Source organism: Marasmius oreades, chromosome 8 (genome assembly GCF_018924745.1).
Source record: "Marasmius oreades isolate 03SP1 chromosome 8, whole genome shotgun sequence".
NCBI classification, from domain to species: domain Eukaryota; kingdom Fungi; phylum Basidiomycota; class Agaricomycetes; order Agaricales; family Marasmiaceae; genus Marasmius; species Marasmius oreades.
In genome coordinates this window covers 991,828-1,013,210 of record NC_057330.1, presented here as the reverse complement: position 1 = coordinate 1,013,210, position 21,383 = coordinate 991,828, and the positions used below count along the sequence as shown (strand labels likewise).

At 46.5% G+C, this 21,383-nt stretch overlaps 12 protein-coding genes across 12 annotated transcripts; 5 read left to right on the top strand and 7 right to left on the bottom strand.

Moving 5' to 3' along the window:
* Nucleotides 1-377: 377 nt before the first annotated feature.
* On the top strand, nt 378-1,510 carry E1B28_012229 (uncharacterized protein; the record flags this gene model as incomplete). Its single annotated transcript, XM_043157316.1, has 5 exons — nt 378-630; nt 701-750; nt 824-1,094; nt 1,154-1,272; nt 1,325-1,510. 5 exons carry the CDS (start codon nt 378-380, stop codon nt 1,508-1,510), a joined length of 879 nt encoding a protein of 292 aa, XP_043004683.1.
* Nucleotides 1,511-1,568: 58 nt separating this feature from the next.
* E1B28_012228 (uncharacterized protein) lies at nt 1,569-3,665 on the top strand (the record flags this gene model as incomplete). The annotated part of the gene is made up of 6 exons (XM_043157315.1): nt 1,569-2,088; nt 2,143-2,275; nt 2,333-2,521; nt 2,575-2,833; nt 2,891-3,035; nt 3,091-3,665. The coding sequence occupies exons 1-6, from the start codon at nt 1,842-1,844 to the stop codon at nt 3,663-3,665; spliced, it is 1,548 nt and encodes a 515-aa protein (XP_043004682.1). The 5' UTR covers nt 1,569-1,841.
* A 1,654-nt stretch (nt 3,666-5,319) lies between these two features.
* Nucleotides 5,320-6,175, top strand: E1B28_012227 (uncharacterized protein; the record flags this gene model as incomplete). The annotated part of the gene is made up of 3 exons (XM_043157314.1): nt 5,320-5,352; nt 5,404-5,711; nt 5,770-6,175. The coding sequence occupies 3 exons, from the start codon at nt 5,320-5,322 to the stop codon at nt 6,173-6,175; spliced, it is 747 nt and encodes a 248-aa protein (XP_043004681.1).
* Nucleotides 6,176-6,501: 326 nt separating this feature from the next.
* E1B28_012226 (uncharacterized protein) lies at nt 6,502-8,693 on the top strand (the record flags this gene model as incomplete). Its single annotated transcript, XM_043157313.1, has 3 exons — nt 6,502-6,895; nt 7,084-8,143; nt 8,204-8,693. 3 exons carry the CDS (start codon nt 6,502-6,504, stop codon nt 8,691-8,693), a joined length of 1,944 nt encoding a protein of 647 aa, XP_043004680.1.
* Nucleotides 8,694-9,605: 912 nt separating this feature from the next.
* On the top strand, nt 9,606-10,677 carry E1B28_012225 (uncharacterized protein; the record flags this gene model as incomplete). The annotated part of the gene is made up of 5 exons (XM_043157312.1): nt 9,606-9,923; nt 10,009-10,131; nt 10,194-10,409; nt 10,465-10,587; nt 10,636-10,677. 5 exons carry the CDS (start codon nt 9,606-9,608, stop codon nt 10,675-10,677), a joined length of 822 nt encoding a protein of 273 aa, XP_043004679.1.
* A 137-nt stretch (nt 10,678-10,814) lies between these two features.
* E1B28_012224 (uncharacterized protein) lies at nt 10,815-11,375 on the bottom strand (the record flags this gene model as incomplete). Its single annotated transcript, XM_043157311.1, has 3 exons — nt 10,815-10,910; nt 10,977-11,079; nt 11,143-11,375. 3 exons carry the CDS (start codon nt 11,373-11,375, stop codon nt 10,815-10,817), a joined length of 432 nt encoding a protein of 143 aa, XP_043004678.1.
* A 238-nt stretch (nt 11,376-11,613) lies between these two features.
* E1B28_012223 (uncharacterized protein) lies at nt 11,614-12,737 on the bottom strand (the record flags this gene model as incomplete). Its single annotated transcript, XM_043157310.1, has 5 exons — nt 11,614-12,052; nt 12,125-12,261; nt 12,321-12,400; nt 12,483-12,495; nt 12,552-12,737. The coding sequence occupies 5 exons, from the start codon at nt 12,735-12,737 to the stop codon at nt 11,614-11,616; spliced, it is 855 nt and encodes a 284-aa protein (XP_043004677.1).
* A 305-nt stretch (nt 12,738-13,042) lies between these two features.
* Nucleotides 13,043-14,194, bottom strand: E1B28_012222 (uncharacterized protein; the record flags this gene model as incomplete). The annotated part of the gene is made up of 6 exons (XM_043157309.1): nt 13,043-13,072; nt 13,126-13,226; nt 13,281-13,342; nt 13,398-13,678; nt 13,731-14,099; nt 14,159-14,194. 6 exons carry the CDS (start codon nt 14,192-14,194, stop codon nt 13,043-13,045), a joined length of 879 nt encoding a protein of 292 aa, XP_043004676.1.
* A 2,556-nt stretch (nt 14,195-16,750) lies between these two features.
* On the bottom strand, nt 16,751-17,187 carry E1B28_012221 (uncharacterized protein; the record flags this gene model as incomplete). The annotated part of the gene is made up of 2 exons (XM_043157308.1): nt 16,751-16,801; nt 16,858-17,187. The coding sequence occupies 2 exons, from the start codon at nt 17,185-17,187 to the stop codon at nt 16,751-16,753; spliced, it is 381 nt and encodes a 126-aa protein (XP_043004675.1).
* Nucleotides 17,188-18,624: 1,437 nt separating this feature from the next.
* On the bottom strand, nt 18,625-18,833 carry E1B28_012220 (uncharacterized protein; the record flags this gene model as incomplete). The annotated part of the gene is made up of 2 exons (XM_043157307.1): nt 18,625-18,720; nt 18,774-18,833. The coding sequence occupies 2 exons, from the start codon at nt 18,831-18,833 to the stop codon at nt 18,625-18,627; spliced, it is 156 nt and encodes a 51-aa protein (XP_043004674.1).
* Nucleotides 18,834-19,045: 212 nt separating this feature from the next.
* On the bottom strand, nt 19,046-19,895 carry E1B28_012219 (uncharacterized protein; the record flags this gene model as incomplete). The annotated part of the gene is made up of 4 exons (XM_043157306.1): nt 19,046-19,217; nt 19,279-19,412; nt 19,514-19,638; nt 19,691-19,895. 4 exons carry the CDS (start codon nt 19,893-19,895, stop codon nt 19,046-19,048), a joined length of 636 nt encoding a protein of 211 aa, XP_043004673.1.
* Nucleotides 19,896-20,045: 150 nt separating this feature from the next.
* On the bottom strand, nt 20,046-20,868 carry E1B28_012218 (uncharacterized protein; the record flags this gene model as incomplete). The annotated part of the gene is made up of 3 exons (XM_043157305.1): nt 20,046-20,072; nt 20,132-20,545; nt 20,599-20,868. The coding sequence occupies 3 exons, from the start codon at nt 20,866-20,868 to the stop codon at nt 20,046-20,048; spliced, it is 711 nt and encodes a 236-aa protein (XP_043004672.1).
* Nucleotides 20,869-21,383: the final 515 nt, after the last annotated feature.

Here is a 21,383-nt window from a genome sequence, read left to right as displayed (position 1 = left end):
CGTACTTGCTACTTACATTCTGCAAGTCTCTTCGAAATCATCTGTCCTTTCAGTTGATTTCATTTTGGATACCCTTCTTTCCTGACCGTCCGGAAACCTAGATCTACTCGCGATCTACTCGCTTCACCTCTCACCACGACCTTCTCTAGGACCTGAGACTTTTAACACCGTTTTGCCGTCGAGGGATTTCGTTTTTTTTGTTGACCTGCGTGGAGTATCATGATATGTAGTTGCAGAATCTGGTCTGTACTACATAACACCTCCCTTTATTTGTAGCGCCTACTTTTTCTCGCTTGAGAGGCGTACTGTGGATGCGCACGTGCCATAATATTAGGTATCAGAAATAACTCGAGCTCGAGTTTTCGGAACCCACTGCTATGGACTCGGAAGGACCCCCTCTCAAGCGATCTCGACAAGAAAATGGCCAACCATTACCACCTCTATCGCTCTCCATTCTTGGTGTTGAGCCTATGGACGAATTCATTAAAGAAATCGCAGACTTCGTTCATCATATGATCATGACCAATAAACCAACGGAAGGAGCCACAGTGGAAGTAGAGGCGAAAATTGGGGTTTTGAAGGATAAAATGACTGGGCAAAGGTTGCATCTTCCTGTCCTCGTTGAGACAAGTATGTGTGTGGCGCTTGGTGTTCTTTTTTCACTTCTCATGCTGGGAGACTGATCATTTTCGAATGATAGTCCTTCAACCGGATTCTATGGACTGTCGTTTCGAGTCCAACATGTCCAGTGTATGTATGTCCACTTTTGTCTCCAGATCCTTTGGATACATGCTGCGTTCCTCATTGTCTATACTACTAAAAGCATCAGCATAAACACTTCAATGGCCTCCTGAATAACCTCAAGATGACATCGTCGCAGCCTGGATACGCGAGCACACCTCTGGATTATCACCACTCGTATCATATCGATTCTTTTTACGAGAGCAGTGGGCGCGACAGGATTCGTGTCACTAAGGAAGAGAAAACGGGGAACATTTTGGAGAGCATAAGAAAAGTAAGGTTAGGGGATCTCAATATCTACAGTCCAAAGAGGAATGCGGATTGGAGGGTCAGCGTGAGTCTAGAAGTTGAGGGTGAGCTATCCACCTTTTCTAAACAGGTCTTTTCGTCCTACTTACTGCGTGCCCGTTAGTCCCGCAACCGATGGGGAAGCCAGCACATACACGGCGGAAAGATAGGCTGAGTTACACGCACGAAGAGTTTAGCATCGATCTCACTCAAGTGACGGCCACGGTCTCGTCTGGTGTTTCTGTATGTCCTCCTACGCGTCCTTGGTTAAAAGATTTTTGTGACATCTTCCCAGAAGGCCGAGGTTCTCCATGAACTCGAACTCGAAATCGCTCGACCAGAACTACTGCTGTACACCGCTTCGAAACGAGGAGATCCGAACGCCTCAGAACACGAGAAAAGTGCATTTGATGAACTCATTAGGGCTTTTGTTAATAACGCACGGATTTTAGTTAGGAATGCGAGTGAGGGATGGCATTAATAGCACTTGGAATCTAATGTATATCACGGTCTGACAGAAAAGGATGTTTGACAGCGGAACGAGCCTCGCTGAACGAGAGACGAGTCCGAGTTTTCCTCGGAACTCGAGTTCAGCAGGTCATGAGGGCTTCTTATTATCTATTTTGCGAGTGCAGGAGGAACGGGTAGAGTGAAATGGAAACATGAGAATCCATGCTACTTCTCGTCCAATCAATCTTGGAGAACGCGCTCGCTTTGACCACATGGAGAAACCGGGAAAGGCTTGTCGGAATGCCACCATACACTGACGGTAGTGGTAAGCTGCAGGGGTCAACAAGGTTGAATGCCAGTGAATGCCTCAGGCAAAAGTTTACGAAATTCCCACGCTTCACACTATGTCAGGAGCTGCCAGCCGTCCCCGCCCTCGTCCCCGTCCAAAACCGGTTCAGAAAACCGCAGAACCAGCATCTTCGGCTGCATCTTCCTCTGGCTCCGTATCACAATCCAAACAATCACAAAATGACGATGACGACGCCATGTTCATTCGCCAGCCGCGAAAGAATGAGTCCACTTGGGAGCTTTTGGAAAAAAAGAATCGAGGTTAATTCCACTTGCTATTTCTCGTTTTTGTCTTGGGGACTGAGCTCATTGTAGAGAATAGCAAGTCGCAACAAACGATCGTGTCAAGTGACAGCGATGAAGATGTTGGCACACCGCGCCGTCGCGCCAAGAAGAGGAAGGGGAACGATGGTGTAAGTGGGTGGCAGAACAAGAAAGACCTCAAGAGGTACGTGTCGTACAGGCTACAGACATCATTTTTACGTCCAACCTCTCTTCTTTCAAGGTTTATGTCGCAGGGATTGTCAGACAGCGATTCTGACGTCCAAATACTGGAGGACAAGACGCCGAGGGGCAAGAATTCCAAAGCTGGACGACAAGAGAAAAGGAAACGCAGCCGAAGTCGGTCCAGGTCTATTACACCACCTCCACAAATACCTCAATCACGCCTCGAGACATTGAGAAACGTTGTGAGGTATGACTCTTACCCCTTCGCGCTCTTCTGGTCAATCTCACCATTACCAACAGAGAGGCTCTCGGCGTGGTTCGTCCCGAATCTCCGACCTACTTGGACTCCGAAGATGATTCGACGGATCTCATCCTTGATCCAGAACTGCAACGTATTGTTCAAAACGCCCGATTGCAACCTCGCGACCGGTCACAGTCGCGCTTCTCGTCTCCGCTTCTGGCTGGAGGAGGTGATAAAGTGATGGTCACGGTGAAGTGGCAACCTCATCCCTTGAATCAACATGGGAAAGAAACTACGTGGACATATAGCATTAACAGGGTACTTAGTATTTCGCTTACTTCTCATCATATAAACTCAGCTGATTTAGACTCGTAGAGTGATAATTTCCGTCAAGTATTTGACGCAGTGGCAGAAGAAGCTTGTGTCATTTCAGAAAACCTTGTTTTAACCTATCGAGGAGATAGATTCTTCCCCTCTGTGTCTCCCACCACATTGCACATGTACAACGAAGCAACAATAGGTGAGTTTTCCTCTACTTCCCCAAAACCCTTTTAAAACTTCAATTGTATTGGAAGTGGCATGCGACAAACGAGCATGGGATTATATGCGCGCCAACAGAAAGGCAAGATCCTCACCACCTTCCCCATCTGTATCACCCAGCAAACTGCCGTTGAAGTCGAGTTCACTTGCTTCAATGTCGATACCGGAAGATAAACCCATTGAATTCATTTCCTCTTCTGGAGATGAATTTGAGTACATGGAAAGCGGACACCAGGATGAATCAGATGACAGTGGTGGTGGTGGTGGAACCGAAGTCGAAGAAAACGACATCGTACCGGAAGACACGTTCACATTGACTGTCCGGTCGGGAAGTGCCAACAAGGGCGTCACACTGGTGGTGCGGCCTACAGCTAAATGCGGGGCCATCGTGAAGGGATTCCTGAAGAAGAGTGGTTTGGCAGACCAGTACCCCGCATTCATGAACGGAGAGACTCAGCTCCCTGCAGGCAAGAACACTCGGAAGAAAGGTGGTACACCCCCTCAGAAGATGCCCGTGTTGTCAATCGATGGCGATAGAGTCGGGAATGACGAGGAGATTGGACAGTATGATCTTGAAGATGGGGACATGGTTGAAGTGGTTGGCTTGTGATGGTCAGTTTCTGTGTGTTTATCGTCATTGCTACCTTTGCTTCTGCGAGTTCCCATGTATCATGAGCCTTTGCTGATATTCTACGTAATAAGGCAGAGGTCGATCGTGAACATTAATAACTGGTCGCTCTGGTTTGCCATTCCGTTTCGACTTTACCAACATTCGTGTTAAGCCAGAATCATCCACCTAGTACGGCTTCAACACTTTATTCTTCGCAATTCTTGTGAATGCTGGTCCCAAGCTTCTTCACCGACGAACTGGCAGCTTTTAAAGCCTTTCGCCTATGACATTCGCCGGGCATGCTTTGCGGATGCTAGCACGATGGTCACTCAATGCTCGGCAGGTGGAAGGGAACATGGTACAGTTCATCTTTGCCTACAGTCATCCTCTAGAACTCCCGTCTACCGGGCCTGTACTAGGATAGACTTTGACCTTCAAGGGTCGTCCTGGGTTTCGGCGCTCCAAGCATCATTACGCACGGTCCCCACGTTCCCTATCAACACTTTCCGATTTACACTATATGAATGTTGGTCAGGACGGCGTCGCAAGCCATGACCCGTTCAGTCCTCGTCACTTCACCTCGACATCCTCAAATCGCTGACACCGTGCATTCATGGGGCTCATATCAGCTGGGGACACATTGTGATTCGAGAGCAGCGGATGCATGTTAGATGCGAGGCATCGGCATTTGGTGCCCTTAGGAAGGACATTCACCTACCGCAACACTGGCTCATTGATGTGGCATGAAGCCGTAAGTAACTGGGGACATCTTGATGTCTGTTCTGCATGACATGTACTGGACACATGCGAGATGACATCAAAATGTCCTCATTGTCATAGTCTTACAACGACGATGAAGGTTCGACAGCGCCGGGGAAGCCATACCAGTGCGTACAGGTGACATTGCCGGTGGTCAACAGCGGTTGTAGAGTCATGAATAATCATGCAATACATATAGCGCGGCTTAAAGTCCCTACGGTTTGTGAACTTTCCTAGAACCAAGGGAGACCGAAGAAAACGCCTTTTACAGAAGCGTTACGTCGCACCTTACTCGGCTTCTGTACCTTATGATATTTGGGAATATCAGGTGCACCAAGGTCATTATTCTGATTCTTCTCGCCGAGTTCACTGTTCGCCTCGCTTCAAGTTTGTGGATATCTCAGGTCACCTGGCCCCCATAGGTTCCGTTCATACTCTATATGACACTATAGAGTGACAGCAGAGTATTTCAGAGAATGGAGTGCTGGGGAAAATTTGAAAACTTTGCTCACCAATTATCGATGCAAGCTGCCTGCAAACTGTTATCGAATCAATCACCACTTCAAATCAGGGCCTTTACACAGATATGGGGGGCCTTGTAGTCATGGGCTGGAACGTGCCCCGCTCATTTGACCGTGTTCATTGCTCTGGCTCCATGTGTGAAAAGAGGGTAGTCCGAGGTGTCGCCCAGGTGCCATCGAAGTAACTGAAACCTTGTATGCTCAGTGGCACTTGAAGTGATCTACTCGCTATCGATCGATCTTGTTCACTGGGTGGTGGTCGGGTGGCGTCAAGCTTGAGAGGTATATAACCCTTGGCCAACTTGACTGAGGATGTCAAGCCAAACACCCAGCACTCATTGACACTCAGCCTCTTCACCCTCCAGCGAACAGAAATGTCAAACCTTTTCTACGCCTACGCCAAAAATGTACGTATCACAGTCTTTGCTAATGTCCTTGAGTCTCAAGGCAACTCGCAGATCAATGACGACTGGTCGTATCGCTACCTCATCGTCTTCGCCACCCGCGCCGTCGCCGATGAATGGTGGCGTGCTGTTTCTACCTCCACCAACCTCTTGTACAGCAACAGCATCGTCCGGGTTACCCCTCAGTTCTACACACATGACCCTTCTCGTGCTGTTATTGCCTACTCAATCACTGATCCATCTGTGGCAAAGCAATTCTTGGGCAAGGTCATCTTCACGCTTCTAAACGACCGCGACGGAAGGGTCTTCCCAGTGATCGAGTCCGGCCCCGAGCCAATTACGGATTATATCAGTAACACCTGGTGGGTGCTAACGACTGACTAGTGGTCCGTGTATTATAATTTATCTCATAATCTCCAGGTTCTACATTCGCTCCAAAGTCGACAAGTCGATCTATTGGTACCGCAACGACCAGGATATCGTCGTTGCGTCCCGCACTAACAGTACCCGATTCCTAATCCGGAACACCAATCATGCCTTTGACGGAAAGGTGATGATCAACAGCGACGATATCACCATCTCCCTCGCCGCTGGGAAGCTCTCCCTCAGTGTCGCCGACGAAGGAAACTTGCAAGCCATGAGGAAGGCCGAAACTTTCAAGTTTGGAGATTTCGTTGATGGCTACAGCATCAATGGGTGTGGGTGGATTAGTGTAGATGAATTACCACGCACGGCGATTGTGAAGGTGAACGACAATAGTGGAGAGGCTTGGGAATTGGTTATGAACGGGAGGGTTTATGACATTGTTCCTCCTCCCCCTAAATGATTCAGGTGGGCCAGCAGTGCGACTGAGTAACTACTGATCTCGATGAGAATAAAGCACAAACAATGATTAATATCCCCCGAGCGTGCTTACTGTCTAAACCAGCGAGTGCGCAGCCGTGGATGGTCTGCCATTTTCACAGACCGTCAGAGGGCCAGATGATGTAAGTATGATGATACAGACGGAAGTTGTTCTTCTTCTCCCCGCCAACGACTGTCTACTGTTCTTTGTCTGTATAATATTGAGCTCAGCTCCCGAATCGTGGTCGTCTTCGATATTGACTGTACGTGATGAGTTAGTACCGCGGGCCAGAGAAGGGGCTTTGACGCATGATGAATGGCCGACCGGCTGTGAGCCTCAAATCTCCACCTACCCACCACCTTTCCTCACCATCACCCGCTCGCTCAACAGGCTCTGAATCGTCAGCTATTAAACACACCGCCCGTTCTCGTCGCACCAAATCACAGGAAGCAGAGAAGCTTGAAGAAGAACAAGACGTAGAAGAGAGACCTACTACTACCGCTACGATGCTCTCACCTCGGAGCAGTAAGTATGAAAGATTAGAAGGAGGAATGGGGTCGGGTAAGATGGGGAATAGGAAGAGATTTGGTTGGATGAAGTTTGCAATTGGGGCTGTTGTCCTTATTGGGTTGGTGTGGCTCTTTGGACCTCGACAGGATATCAAGAAGTTGCCTTGGTCGACACCAGAGGAGGATATGGACGGTGAGGGGATTTCTGCTTTGATTCTCGTGGAGCTTTCGTTTCTTTTGGCTCGAGAATATTAGGGATGTCGATGAGGAAAGTATCCGTGCTAGATGCGTCGGCCGACGACGTAGACGCTTTCTGGAGGATTTTTTCTCGTCTTTCTCCTCGAGAACATGATGAACAATAACTGATATATCTCACAACAGGTGACAACCCAAAAACACATCCTTCTAAACCAAACCATTACCACCATACACCCACTGACGACGACGACTTCGAAATCCACCCACCTCCCCCCAACTCGGGCCCTAACGCTCAGCCAACCTCATTCGAGGAAGACTCTGACCCAACTTCAACAACCCACTGCACAAATCCCTACTCCCCAACATCCTCACTCGTCCAATGGTCACTCATGATTGACGCAGGCTCAACCGGTTCCCGTATCCACATCTACAAATTCAACAACTGTCAAAGAAACCCTTCTTTCGAATACGAAGTATTCCACATGATCAAAGGAGGACTCTCAGATTACGCAGGGAACCCCGAAGAAGCCGCTGGGAGTTTAGACGTACTCATGGACGAAGCTCTCCGCGTCGTGCCGAAATCGCTTCAGCCTTGTACACCGGTTGCGGTTAAGGCGACTGCTGGATTGAGGTTGCTTCCCGGTTCGCAGTCGGCGGATATCTTGAAGGCTGTTGAGAGGAGGTTGCAGGAGAGATATCCTTTTAAGCTCCACGAGCCTGATGGGGTTGTGATAATGGATGGGAAGGATGAAGGGGTTTATGCTTGGATTACAGCGAATTACCTGTTGGACACTATCCGGGATACGACGAAGAATGAGGATCATCCCGGCACGTATGCTGTTCTTGACCTTGGAGGAGCGTCTACGCAAATCGTGTTTGAACCCAAGTTCTCCAAGCCGGATTCGAGTCTTGAAGAAGGGGATCATAAATACGATCTCGAGTTTTTGGGAAAGAAATACGTGTTATATCAACATTCTTATTTGGGATATGGGTTGATGAAGGCGAGGTCGAGGATTCATCAGATTGTCGAGTTTATGGCTTCGCTTGATCCTTCGAGGGAGAGGGCGAAGGAGAAAGGGTTAGAGGTGTTTGGGAATCCTTGTATTGCCAAGGGCATGAAACGGGATGTGGAGATTGAGGATGCGAGGACGGGGGGTGGGAGGAACGTGACGATGGTTGGTGATGAGATTGGATCGTTCGATGCTTGTAATAGGGTTATTGAACTGGCGTTGGCAAAGGATGCGTGAGTAGTCTCGTGTTATCATTCTTTCCATCCCTTCCCGCGACTCACACAATTCGCCAGCATCTGCAAACTCAAACCCTGCTCATTCAACGGCGTCTACCAACCCTCTCTCTTAGACACCTTCCCCAGCGGAAAAGTCGTTCTCCTTTCCTACTTTTACGACCGCCTCGAACCGATCCTCTCTGGATCTCACGCGCGATCTGACTCTTCTCCCCCCTTTTCCGAAGATCTCATCCAAACCTCATCTTCAAGCGGAAATCCAAAACTCTCCATCTCTTCCATCTCTTCTCTGGCTCGAACGATCTGCGAAGGTCGACCTTCCTGGGACAAGAATCTCAAACCTTCTGATGCGCTTATGAAAGAGCTAGAAGGAAGACCGGAGTATTGTCTCGATTTAACGTTCATGCATGCGTTGTTGAGACTTGGATACGAGTTTGGTGGGGAGAAAGAGGTAGAGCTTGGGAAGAGGGTTGAAGGGACTGAGTTGGGGTGGTGCTTGGGAGCTACCATTTCAATAGTTGGTGGGGCAGATTTGAAGTGTAGGGTGTAAGGTGTTGGCGATCGAGTTGCTGTGCTTTACGCTTTGGAGGACAGTTATCTATTCACTTTATCTACTACTAGTGATTACGGATTTACTTGTGACAGAATGTTGAATAGAGGTCAATGTACCACATCAGTTTATCATACATCTTCCGTGCACAAAATTTCGGATACATGTTTGAACGCGCAATAGTGGATATGCAGATTGACGACCGAAGTACTGACAAGTCGGTGTAATTAGTTGGACTTGATCTGCGTACCCCTGTCGATGGTCAGGAGCTCTCTGTTCTTCCAAGGATACCTCTAGCAATTGACAAGGATGTTCTTCTCAGTTAGAAATATCTTCAATATTCAATCCTTTCAACTATACAGACACTGTATTGACTAATAAGATCTAGAGACGACGACAGATGATAGTATACAAAGGAAGGAAGGCTGCCACAAATAATGTGATGTGTTTCCAGAGGAGGGGGGTCAATACCCTGGACAGTCCGATCCGGGATGTACCAAAAAAGGGTCTCATTTTGGCCGACACTCCGATCCTAGTGTACCGAAAACCGGCCAAATTGAGCACCATGTACGATCCCTAATGTGCTGAAATGGCCTAGTCGGTAGCCAAGTCCGATCCGTATGTACCAAATATTGGCTCGCCAGGGTTGTCCTGGCTGAGGGTAGGCACTCGACCGTTTTGATTTTTTCGACATGTCGTATACCCTAAAAATTAGTAAAATAATCAGGTAGTGTAGGCGTGAGGTTGTATCGGTTATGTACCGAAAACCCGCCCAAATTAGCCGAAAACTATGTACCAAAAACAGCCCAAATTGGGGTCAAACGGATCGGACATGATAGCCAATAGACCCCCCTCCTGTTTCCAGTCAAAATGCGAAGCTGAATCCACGTGACAGATCCATTCCTGACCTCCATGGCCCCGTTAAAACTCACTACAAAATCGACCAAGCGCAAGCCGACCGACGATGCCCCGACTTCTCCGTCACGGTCAAAAAAAAACAAGCCCTCGACTAACCAAAAAGAACCTTCCCCGGACCCCCAATCGTCCCATTCTGATGTAGAGGAGGATGAGAAAGAGATTGAGCTTCACGGGCTAACGAGTGATGAAGAGGACTCTTCAGACGACGAGATCGCAGGACCCATAGAAGGAATTGACATCACAAAATTACCGACCGTAGCTAAAGACGACAAATCCGTGCAACGAAGGCTGGATAAAGCGAAGCGGCACCCTGTACGTACTAAACATCGTTTTTTTTCCCTTCTGAAAGCCCAAAGATTCTGATTTATCACGTTCAATATTTCTAACATTTATACAGACAGAATACAGAGGTGTCATCTACATTGGCCGACTACCACATGGGTTTTACGAAGACCAGCTAAAAGCGTATTTCTCACAATTTGGGGAAGTTACGAGGTTACGTGTATCAAGGAATAAAAAGGTGAGTCATTCGGGGATTATCGACAATTAATTACCTCTCATACTAAAATTCTACGAACTCAGACCGGCCAGTCGAAGCACTACGCCTTTTTAGAATTTGAGTCTTCGTCCGTCGCTCAGATTGTTGCCGACACGATGGACAACTACCTGCTGATGGGACACATCCTGAGGTGTAAAGTAATTCCGAAAGATGAAGTTCATCCTGAGTTATGGGTTGGGGCCAATCGAAAATGGAGGGTGGTACCCAGAGATCGTGTTGCTCGAGTCGAGCAGAGTAAGGTAAAGTCTCAGATCACGAATTTCCTACGACCATTAATGAACACTTGAAATCTAGCTTCGTACTCCGGAAGAACAAGACAAAGCTGTCAAGCGGCTTATCAAAAGGCAAAATGAGAAGAAGAGGAAGCTGGAGGCGGCAGGTATAAAATACGACTTTGATGCTGTTGCATACGTGCGCGTGAGCACTTGATGTTTTGTCTTCGAGATTCTTGACATCTGCAATCAGAGGAATCCCAAGCACTTGAAGCTCCACTCTTATGACCGTTAACACCATGTTGTCTAGGACGTGCTCCTTACTCACACTCAAATCCAAACTGCGATTCACAACACTTCCTCAGTTTGAACCATCCCTACTACCACATCGTGGAGTTGTTATGATCAACGAACACACGAAAAGTACTATGGCTAGTATGGTATTGGCTTATTAGTTTCCTTCCAGAGTCGGTAGGCTTCAGAACCCATCTCCGGGGGCTGGATTCCGTTCTCGTTCCAAAAGACCGGCTGGGTGAAAGGGACGAAGGGTCAGTACCTCTCCTCAGTAATAGAGTAAAGACTGATTTGACTTACGTCCTGGTTCGATAATTGAACCTCCCAATCAACTCCTTTATCCTTCGTCCAGGGAGATATGGCCTTTTCATATCGATCCATGAAATTCCGCTTTTGGCGGTCTCTGAAAACATGGTAATTAGGTGGTGACTCTTGTATTCAATCGAAGCATGAAAATCAAACCAACTCTTGATGTTGAACAGCCAGATGGTGTACGACAACCCGAACGAAGTTGTTATTCTTCTCACCGCCTACGAAAAAATGACCGTCCTCGATGTTGATAAAATTCACTACAACGTAGAACGGAGGTAGTGGTGTGGGTGATCCGATGGTGTAAACATCGGTGATAGCTTTTGCGAGGGCTTGTTTCTCCTCTGCAGTGTAGAGACCTCGAGGGATGTAGAATCTGTGGAAAGGCATTGATATTCTTAATTACAGGGCCAATGAACCTAGTTTCTTAAATACCTATTCGTTCCGTATACGGAGATAGCATCGGTCACTGCTCGTCTACCATCGGTAATCCCTCCGTCAGCACGCAAGGAACAAAACTGAATAGATATGAGAAATCCCACCGGGTTTGCTTACTGCTTGCTTACTTAGGTACCGAGGATTCGCACGACAAACTCTTGCAGATTGTAGGTGTGCCATAGTTCAACGTTCAAGTACCGTTCAATCCACATCCTTCTAGAATACTCCTCCTCACCCCATCTATCCCAAACGAGGGGCTCATTATCGAACTCGTCAGGATTGGGGTCAAACACATCAGTCTCGATATTTCTCCAACCACCGTAATCTCCCCTCCCCCAAGCGCGCCTCGAATCCCTTGATCCACCGCTTGTCGTATGTCAAATTTTATTTCGTCAATGACCTTCTGTGCTTCGGCATGGTTTGTAGGTAAACAATCTGCTTTGGTGAGGATGGGTTGAATTTGTACGGAGGAGCGTCGAGGAGTAGGGCTTTGGGATGGCCCCAGAGGATCCGACGTCAAACGTGCAGTGAAATCATCCACAACGTTCCGGCAGAGCATCTGGATCATTTGTGCGTCAAATGAGTTGATCCCATTCTTAACGTTGAAGGTGATCAATATCCGTTTGAGCCTAAATAAATCTTGAATCAGCTTTTGATCAAAACGAGAAAAAAAAATCCGAGCGAGAAAAAGCCTCCCATACTGTCGTCGTGTTTTGACATAGTCGTCAAACAGAGCACCCCATTCTGGTCTCCCTCTCTGACCATATCCCGGTGCGTCTACAAGGAGGAGCTTTCCTGGATTACCAACACGGAAGAAATCGAGGCTTCTAGTATGGCCCTGTACGCCAAAACCGAGTGAGATTTGACGGAAGGCCACTTCGAGGGAATGCAACTCACAGCTTTCTTGCTCGTTTCGATTAAATTCTTTCGTCCCAATACAGCATTGAAAAGCGTGGATTTCCCTGAATTGGCGCGTCCTTCAAGAGTTGCAGGAAGTTGGGATATGTCATTTCTCCCGAACCCAGATTTATTATATGAGGGAGAGATGAAAAAAAGTACCTGTAACAATCACCTACAAGATGGAAGGTCATCAGATGAACGAAGCAAACAGAGTTGATGTTTAAATACCTCCGGTAGTCCTCCAAGTTTAGGAAAATAATCTACTGTCTTTGGCGAGCCACCGGTTTCATCAAGTAAAGGCTTTTGAGGCTTGACGGTTGCGACAAGTTCTGCGGCAGAGGCATTCCGAAGAAATAGAGAGTATGGTCGTTTGTGCACAGAAGATATTATCGAACGTCCTGCATGATACAACATGAATATTTTTAGTTAAATATAAACATTCTAGCGCTGGGCCTACGCAATTTCTCACGACTTCGAATTGCTTAGAAGTTCAGGAACTGAAGAAAAGAGAATAGGGAATGCTTACCTGGAAACAACTGTGGAAGATAGGCGTCGCTGGTGGGGATTTTCATACCATTTGTTACTTCGGCGACGAAAGTCTTCGCCGCACGCCGGTCAAAAATATAGGTACCATACTGCTTTAGAACCTTCTTCACACGGGTAGAGAACGATTACAAGCATTATTTATGACGTAAATACAGTCGTAATACCCATCCAATCTAAGATTCGAAAACGAAGCTGGCACCGACCTGTACGATGAAACATGAGCCAACACACAACGAGAAAGGTACAATTAACATACCCTGTGGGAGGGACCGGAAGGAGAAATATCGTTCAACTTTTGGGTGTCCACAGCGAGACCAAGACCGAGTTTGACACCAGGACGGAGGGATTGGGTGTAGCCTGCATTTGACAGTTACGATGAGAAAACGTGAACTTAACGTGAAAGAAACGGACCAAGTGCAAGGACACCACTGTTGTTAATCTTGGCCTTGACGAAGGCAGCAGGGTCGAGGTAACTAGACACAAAAGCAATTAGAGGGCATAGACAGGCAACAAAGGGAGGTTACGCACGCCTTGGCACCAACTTCGAGAGCAACCCCGCCAGTGGTAGCCTTGGAGTCGTAGACGGCCTTGGCACCAGCCTCAACATCAGCGCTAACTTTGTGATAGTAGCTGGCAGTGAAGGTCTTGAGGTTGTTGAGACCGTGAAGGGTAACGGCGTATTCGGGGGCGTTGTATCCGAGAGCGGCAGCATAGCGGGTGACGTTGCCCTCAGTGACGTTGTAGGCGGCTTCAGCACCAACGAGGAAGCCGTCGCGTCCGAGAACAGTGTCAGCAGTGAAAGTAGGGCCCTATCACGCGTGTTTGATATTAGATTGTCAAATGGTACAAGCAAAGAATTACCTTGAAAACATCCAGGACACCACGAGTGTGGACGCCGGATTGCTTGTAGATACCACCGACGGTAGTAGACCTGGTTCCCTTCTCGGGTTGCAAGGCGGTGTTAACGTCAATCTTGAGACCCTTGGCGAGCTGGTTCTCGAGCTCCACCAAGGTCTTCAAGGTGTTGGAGGTTGTCCAGGTTTGGGTAACGGTGATGCCATGAGGTTTGTTAGCCCACTTGGCCTCGAGATCACCATTGACGACGCCTTTGTCATTGGTGCCAAAGACTCTGAAAGAGACGTCGGAAGGAGTGTTAGTCTTGACCTCGAGGGAGGTTGTGTTGTAGGGATAATCCTTCGCCAAGAGGTCGTTGGCGGATTTTCCGAGATCCTAGAAGAAGTAGATGAGATTTGAGTAAGAAAAAGAACGAGAAAAATAATAATAATAACCTTCCAGGAGGGTGGGACAGGCTGAGGTAAAGACATGGTAGTTGACAGAAATGATGAAGAAAAAAATAAAAATGCAAGACGTCGCGTTAGAACTCGGACAAATCGTGGGAACAGATATCGGAAAGACAAGGAGCGTACATAACGGACCCCTGGCAATGCCCTAAAATGCCTGAGTCCGGAACCCCCGACGCCTATCCGGATCCCAAAAAGGAAATCGCTATCCGCCAATTTTACCAAAAATTCTGCTCTGCAGAAATGTGTAGTGAATATATTAGTAAATCGGGTGAATTGAAATGTGTGCCGAAAGTTTACGTTTCGGTGCACACGAAAGCAACACGAAAGCACAACAGAATTTACTTGATTCAGTACAAAATTCAGCAAAAGAGAAAACTGTGCCGAGACTGGACCTAACTACCCGGTAGAAAATTGTGGTGAAGTGACCTAATTCAGTGAGGATTCCTTCTGTAGTGCAATGTTGTATTTCAATTGAACCGTAAACTGTAGTGAATGGTCAACTATCAGCTATAGTGTTGACTGGGATGAAAGATCAAACATCAGCGAGTATACAGGTGGAGGATGCAGTGAACAAAGATGTTTCAACTGAGCTGAAATGAAGCTCCTGCGTCCCTGGGCTGACGTCCCAGTGTCAGTTGTTGCGTTTGTTAGCAATCATCAGTTCTAACCTGGTGACAACATCGCACAAAGCTTTCAGACAGTGAGAAGAGAGAAAAGAGGCGTTCTATTACTGGCAAGAATAAACCAGCTCAAGACTAAGGAAATACATGCTACTAGCTACTCTTTATATACTATTTCCTAGTCTAACATGTGTCTACGGTGTGGTATCTACAATGTGGCTACAGCATGTCGATGACTCATGAAACAGAAGAAACATGTGTCTACTGCATGTATGTAACATGCGTCTGCTGCATGTATGTACATGCAGTTGCAATGTGTACAGTACATGTGACTTGATAAGATATAGATCAGATCAGATGGAAGATAGCTATGATATGATAAGATGAAAGAAAGATAATCTAAGAGAGAAGCAAATTCATGACAATTTCCTCATATGTCTGATGAAAACAAAAGGTCGAAGGGATGGATACAACTACAGGTACAACAACCGACTGGAAGTTGATCATCCAGGATGACCAATATCGCGATATAAATCGGAAAAGACCTTAAAAATGCATATTTATACAATTTTAACACTTATGAGTTATAAATTATGGGATTAATAGGACTAGAGTGAGCCCGCACTTCTAGTTAAAGCATGAGCCTCTACAAGAGACTTTATCCGTACGAAATGTACAAAATTAGGAAAGATGAGAGACTTCGCTGAAGTTCAGAAAACTGTACGAACTTCGGGAAGCAGCCGTTTAAAAACCTTTGTTCTTGTATTGGAAGGCCTCCTCTTACTCCTGGAATGCTCATAGCGAACATAGGGATTTTATTATACACTTTATTGAAACTTCAACGAAGTCTGGTTGGACTGCTCGGATATTGGAATTCTCGGATATAGAAATCCAAACAAGGATAAAGGAAGGAACATCCGATTCTCACAAACGGAAAATAGAAAGAATAGGAATTTCTCGGAAAACCAAGGAAACATGGACTTCAGCGAAGTGCACGTGTTATTTGATTTCAAGAGGGAAACCTTGGGGACAGGGCCTAGGATCGAGGCTAGATCTTCTCCAAAAAGGAATAGAACAGGAACAGGAAGAATGGATACGCCTGAAACAGGGACTCGTTCCCTAGGAAAAACAGGAGAATGCGGATATGTCGGGTACTTCGGCGAAGTCAAGTCCCTACATCGCAACCAGGAAACAAGGAACAGATATTCAGTTTAATATTCGATTGGGCACTTCAGCACATAAAACTCTTGTATTATACCCGATTAAGCGAGTTTCTGTTCGACTGAAAGGGATTTCATTATTATTTACCAGTTTCACACACATTTTGGACTTTTACTATTATCTATTAGAAAAACTGTATATAAGGAGGGCAGGAAAGAGGGATTTCCCCCAGCAGCCTATGAGAGGAGACGCAGTTCACCTACTAGGATTCGCTTGAGATTTGACCTTTGCCCCAGTCTTCACTGAAGTTGGTGTTCTGTGTTTGGAAGGATAGATTAGATTATTGCAATTGAATTTGGTATTGGCATATTGTCTTGGAATTGAACTCTGGATATTGAAGTCAATTTGGACTTATATTGAATTTGGATTGCTATTGTCTAGTTTGGATATTGAACTTGAAACCGAACTTCGGTGAAGACTTGTAAAAGCTTTGTTGAAAAGTCAGATATCGAATTTTGGGATTTGTGAATCATATTGTCACTCTTGTAGTGAAAGAACCTTGATTGAAACTACTATAAAACCGAAGACCCCACATATTCTATCTTTCTTGGTGCCTCTTAGTGAAAACTAAAGCCTTAAGAATACCGACCTCCACCCCTTACACTTGTGTATACTCTCCTTGGTGTGGTTTTGGTTTGCGCACTTCGTGCTTGAGGTGTGTTTACTAGCCATATTTAGTGGTGTTACACAGCATTATTACCGACTTGATATACTGGTAGAGGATCTCCTGCTCTTCCTAGTACAACACCAAAAGCCCTAATGTATATGCCAGAGCATGTGCAGTTGTCTAAGTATGTGCAATGGTTGACAACCTTCCATCGAATGAGAGAGGTAAGTACTGACCTCATGCCCAGCAATCAGGAAAATGAATATATTTCCTATCACCTCCTGCTCAGTCAGCGGAGCTTGCCCAAAACCTGGAGAGTCGTTCACATCCATAAGACTGCTAAAAAGATTGTAATGCTCTTCTTTCTTCTCTGCATATATTGCTAAAGCAGAAAGCAGATTATCAATAGAGGTTGCAACAGGAAAAGTTGATGAGCATACGTCCAATTTGTCAAACGCCAATTTCACTTTACGTGTCTTCTCCCAGAATCCCATCAGCCATTCGGGACATACCAGTTTGATAAAAACTCCTTTGGAAACTTCACTTAGAGCCTCCTTGAATGACATCTTATGCCCAGGTGGCAGACTCAGGTTGTCTTGCCATGATATTCTTTAACCTTCCAAGGAATCGGCTCTGATGGCTTGTAGATGCTATGTCAAAATGAAGGAGTTGAATGTTGTGGAGAGGATGAAGCAGCTTTATGAAACAAAAAGGATTGAGAACTTTGTGAGAATTCTGGAAGAGAGATGAGTAGTGATGTTATCTGGTTCGGTTCCGGTCCAAGCCAGCTCTGACCAACTTCCACTTTTGAGAGAAAGGCGGTTCTGCTTCCGCTTCTCCACAGTTCTAGATTCAAGCTGGTTCGAACTGGAACCGAACCGAAGGTTCTATTGCTTCCATATATACAAATAATTTGAAGGTTTTGGTCACAAATTATATACCAAAAAATAATATACAAGTGGTACAAGTTAAATCTAACCATTTTTACAATGTTGTGTACTGGAATTTTGAAACAAACTGCACTCAGATTGGCAGTGGATTAGTAAATCAACTACACACACTGCCAAACAAGTCCATAACACACTTATCAGTCGTTGTTGATCCAATTATATGGTGAATTCTGTGACAGCGTGTTGTACAGTAATAAATTATATTGATATCGGGAGTATCTGATGGATTATACAGCTCGGCATCATGCCGCTGGCTCTTCAAACCCACGGCAACTGGAACCAGTCCGGAACTGAGTTTGAACCGGTCGAGCCGCGGTTCCAAAATCCTCTAGACTCCGGTTCTGGTTCCAGTTCTCCACAGTTCAGAACCGATGTTGGAACCGGTTCGACCGTACAGAACCGGCTCGAACCGGAACCGTATAACATCACTAGAGATGAGATCATGCAGCTCAGAGGTTGGGGATTCGGGCAACAGGAAGGAAAGAGGCGAAGGCCTTGATGTCGATAAAGGAAAGGCCGGGGTGGGATCAATTTCGGAGGTCAAGGGAGGTACCACAGTCGGGAAAGAGGGAGGAGGTACAATGTCGTATAATAACTGCGGGTCATGATCATTTGTGAATATCGTTGGATTCCACGTAAATGGGTGGCCTGCCCAGACCTCCTGCCAGTGGGGAGGTGGATTAAGAAATGTACCAGAACGGAAGAAGAATACGAAGGAGTGGGCTGACGATTTAGTATGAGTGTAGATGCAGCAGCAATGGAGTCTGTTTTCCGGATCGCCAACATAAGCCTTCTTTGGATGTCCGACCCAGGCAGATCAGCCTACATTGAGATTATATCCTGGTGCAGGATAGCTGCTGAGAGAAACGGGAAAGTATATGATGCAGGCAGATCAGCCTACATGAAGATTAGATCCTGGATTTTGTTCGTTTTCTTTGCTCTGGCTAAATTTTCTGCTTTGAAACTCGTACAAAGTACCTGTGTGCATAAATCGTGAACGATAGCGTGCTGTTGACGCGAGTGTGTGCCAAACTCTTCATTGTGGCGGAGAGTTCATAGAGGCGTCACTAAAGGTGAATCATGATAGGATTTAAACTTGTATTGAAGAGCGCACGATTGCTGGATTATCTCTTTCATCTGCTTGTTTACCTAGCGAAACAAAAAGTCAAGCTATGGAAATTCAAACAATTCTTATAACGCACCAAACCGCATAACAGAATGTCCAAAACTGGCAAATTGAGCATCGAGACCGCGGCCTTCATGATGGTTCGACCTCTCGAGCATGTAAAGTCGGGGCCTCAGTAACGGAAAGAGAGAATGAAAAAGATTGAAGGTCAGCAGTTTGTTTCTTGCCGCTTGTCGGCTCGCCAACCTGATTTCTTCCCGTGTTGGTAAACTGAGGTAAGCCACGCACCTCTGCCTGCCGAAAACGACACAATAACACCTGCGATCGCTTTCCTCTTGTCTGGCGTGATTAATAATAAACTAAAGCCCTTGCCTCCCGCACGGGCTGACCATTTCGACGCACATAGACATCGGCAGAGCGTGGCACTTGATAATGTACAACATGATCCACCCCTTTGATGTCCAATCCACGAGCTGCAATATCTGTTGCCAGCAGAACGGATTTTGACGACGACTTGAATCTGTTCAAACCAAGTAAGTAAGTTGCAGGATAATCTGGGGCGAAATCACAAGCTGACTGACCTATCCAGATTCTTCAGCCATTGTCTCATCTCCAGCTGGGAATGAATTGGGTAAACTTTCTGGCCAAGCATCTCCAGTAACGGTAACAACCGTCGAACACCATCAATCGCTGACAAGAATACCAATGGTTCGTCCTGGATAGCGCAGCAGGAAATAATATATATACATGTCCTGGGGAATTCGGGCAATGCTCAACTTGAACGATTTGACTTTAGGAACGGTAGTTTTTAGTCACCTTGTCAGCCACCAGACACTCCACTTTACTTTCGACCAGCGTGTCGACGACCCCGTGCTCCGGGCTGAGATCAATAACCTCAGGGCCTTCTGGGTCGCGCACATCAAGGCAAAGTAAGAGGTCATCTACAAGGCCGGCTGAGAAAGGAGTGTCGGTAAAAAACATAATAGGACCGACCCAATGTCGACGTGGCTTGTCGATGCTTTCCTCCCGAGTTCTTAGGCCGAGATTCTTTAACGTTTCGCTGGAGCTCCTTACTCATTGTTGCAGAGAAGACAAAGGTTTGGAGTCGTGTTTCGGCATCTGCTGAGATGACCTCTGCCTTGCCTTCAGTCTTAGACCCTTCATCGTCAGGAATGTTTTCTGAACTGTGAAACAACATGGTGTTGAGAGACTGAAGTCATAAACTTGTTGCTCGATAAACGTACTTGTCCGGTCTCAACGTGAGACGCTAGATCCCATCTAGTTCCTTGAAATGGCCGGCTTCAATCATTCGGTCTGCCTCATCTAAGACTAGAAAACGCAGGTCATGTCAGATCTCCTTCGCAAGTATGTCATCCTAGATCGCTGCTTGTAAACAGAACGTAGCCACCTCAAAACAAGTAAATATTGACGTACCTCCTGCATGATATCCCACAAATGACCAGGCGTTGCAATGAGAACGTCAACTCCTCGATTGAGTATTCGTCTCTGTTTTTGCGCAGACATCCCACCTACAATCGCTGCGATGCTAACTACCGGCGGTGGTTTCTTCCCGGGCGGTTGAGACGTCGGCTCTTCAGCCTCAGATACTTCCTTGTCTTTCCCTTTCCGTTTATTCTTTTTCAGGGAACACTCATCCTCTTCTTCGTTGATATTGGTGCTCGAGGAATTCAGAGCCATATTCAGATGTGAAGAGACCTGCAGCGCCAATTCTCTTGTCGGAGCCAATATCAGTGCACGGAGCGGGCGTTTGGACTTCTTCTTCGGTCGGCCATCATGTAACAGTCTATGCAAGATAGGCAAGCCATACGCAAGGGTTTTACCGGATCCCTGTATAGTAAACGTATGAGAATCTTAAAAGTTGTACAGGAGAGCATTCATACCATCTGAGCAACACCAACAATGTCACACCCTTTTAAAGCCAATGGGAGAGACTTTTCTTGTATTGGCGTAGGTGATGAAAATTTGTTTTGAGAGAGGGAGCCTAACAGTTGGGGATGCAGGGCGAAAGAATGCCATCTTGTTCTGCTGTACGGCAGGGAGAGGCTATCCAGAAGACGATGAGGCACATAATTACAGTCAAAATGCACTTGTTCTGTCTCGACAGGCTCGTTATCGAAGGCATCGTTCCCCTCGCTATCAATATCCTCCATCCTTTCATTTTCATCGTCATCTTCATTCCGCACAACCTGTAGAAGCCAAGTTCAATCCCTTTGAGAAGAACGAATAGAATATACCAATTACATTGAACCTGGCAATCCTTCCTCCGTCTCTCTCTTCATATAAAACCTCCACGCCCTCTACTTCCTCCAGTTCGAGTATACCATCACCGTCGATTCCAGTCTCCAAAGGTCACAAAGTAGTTTTCCAGGGTAAGGTGGATGGGTTTTCGTGCCTCAATTTCTTATTCTTTTTTGAAACTAGCGATTGAGAAGGAGGTCTACGCCTCTTGAGCATAAGAGCGTACAGGGGATCCTTAATTAGCCATTCTCCAGCGCTTGTTGATTTACAGTTGCAAGTATTCACGTGGTCGAGGGGGAACGTGACCTCTTACCACCACCATCAAATTTTCAAGATGGGCAAGTAAGAGTCCCCCACCTGCCAAACGTGCAGTTAGGGCATCAATTTGCCAACAGAAGTTCAATGCAACCTTCTCTCCACACAAACG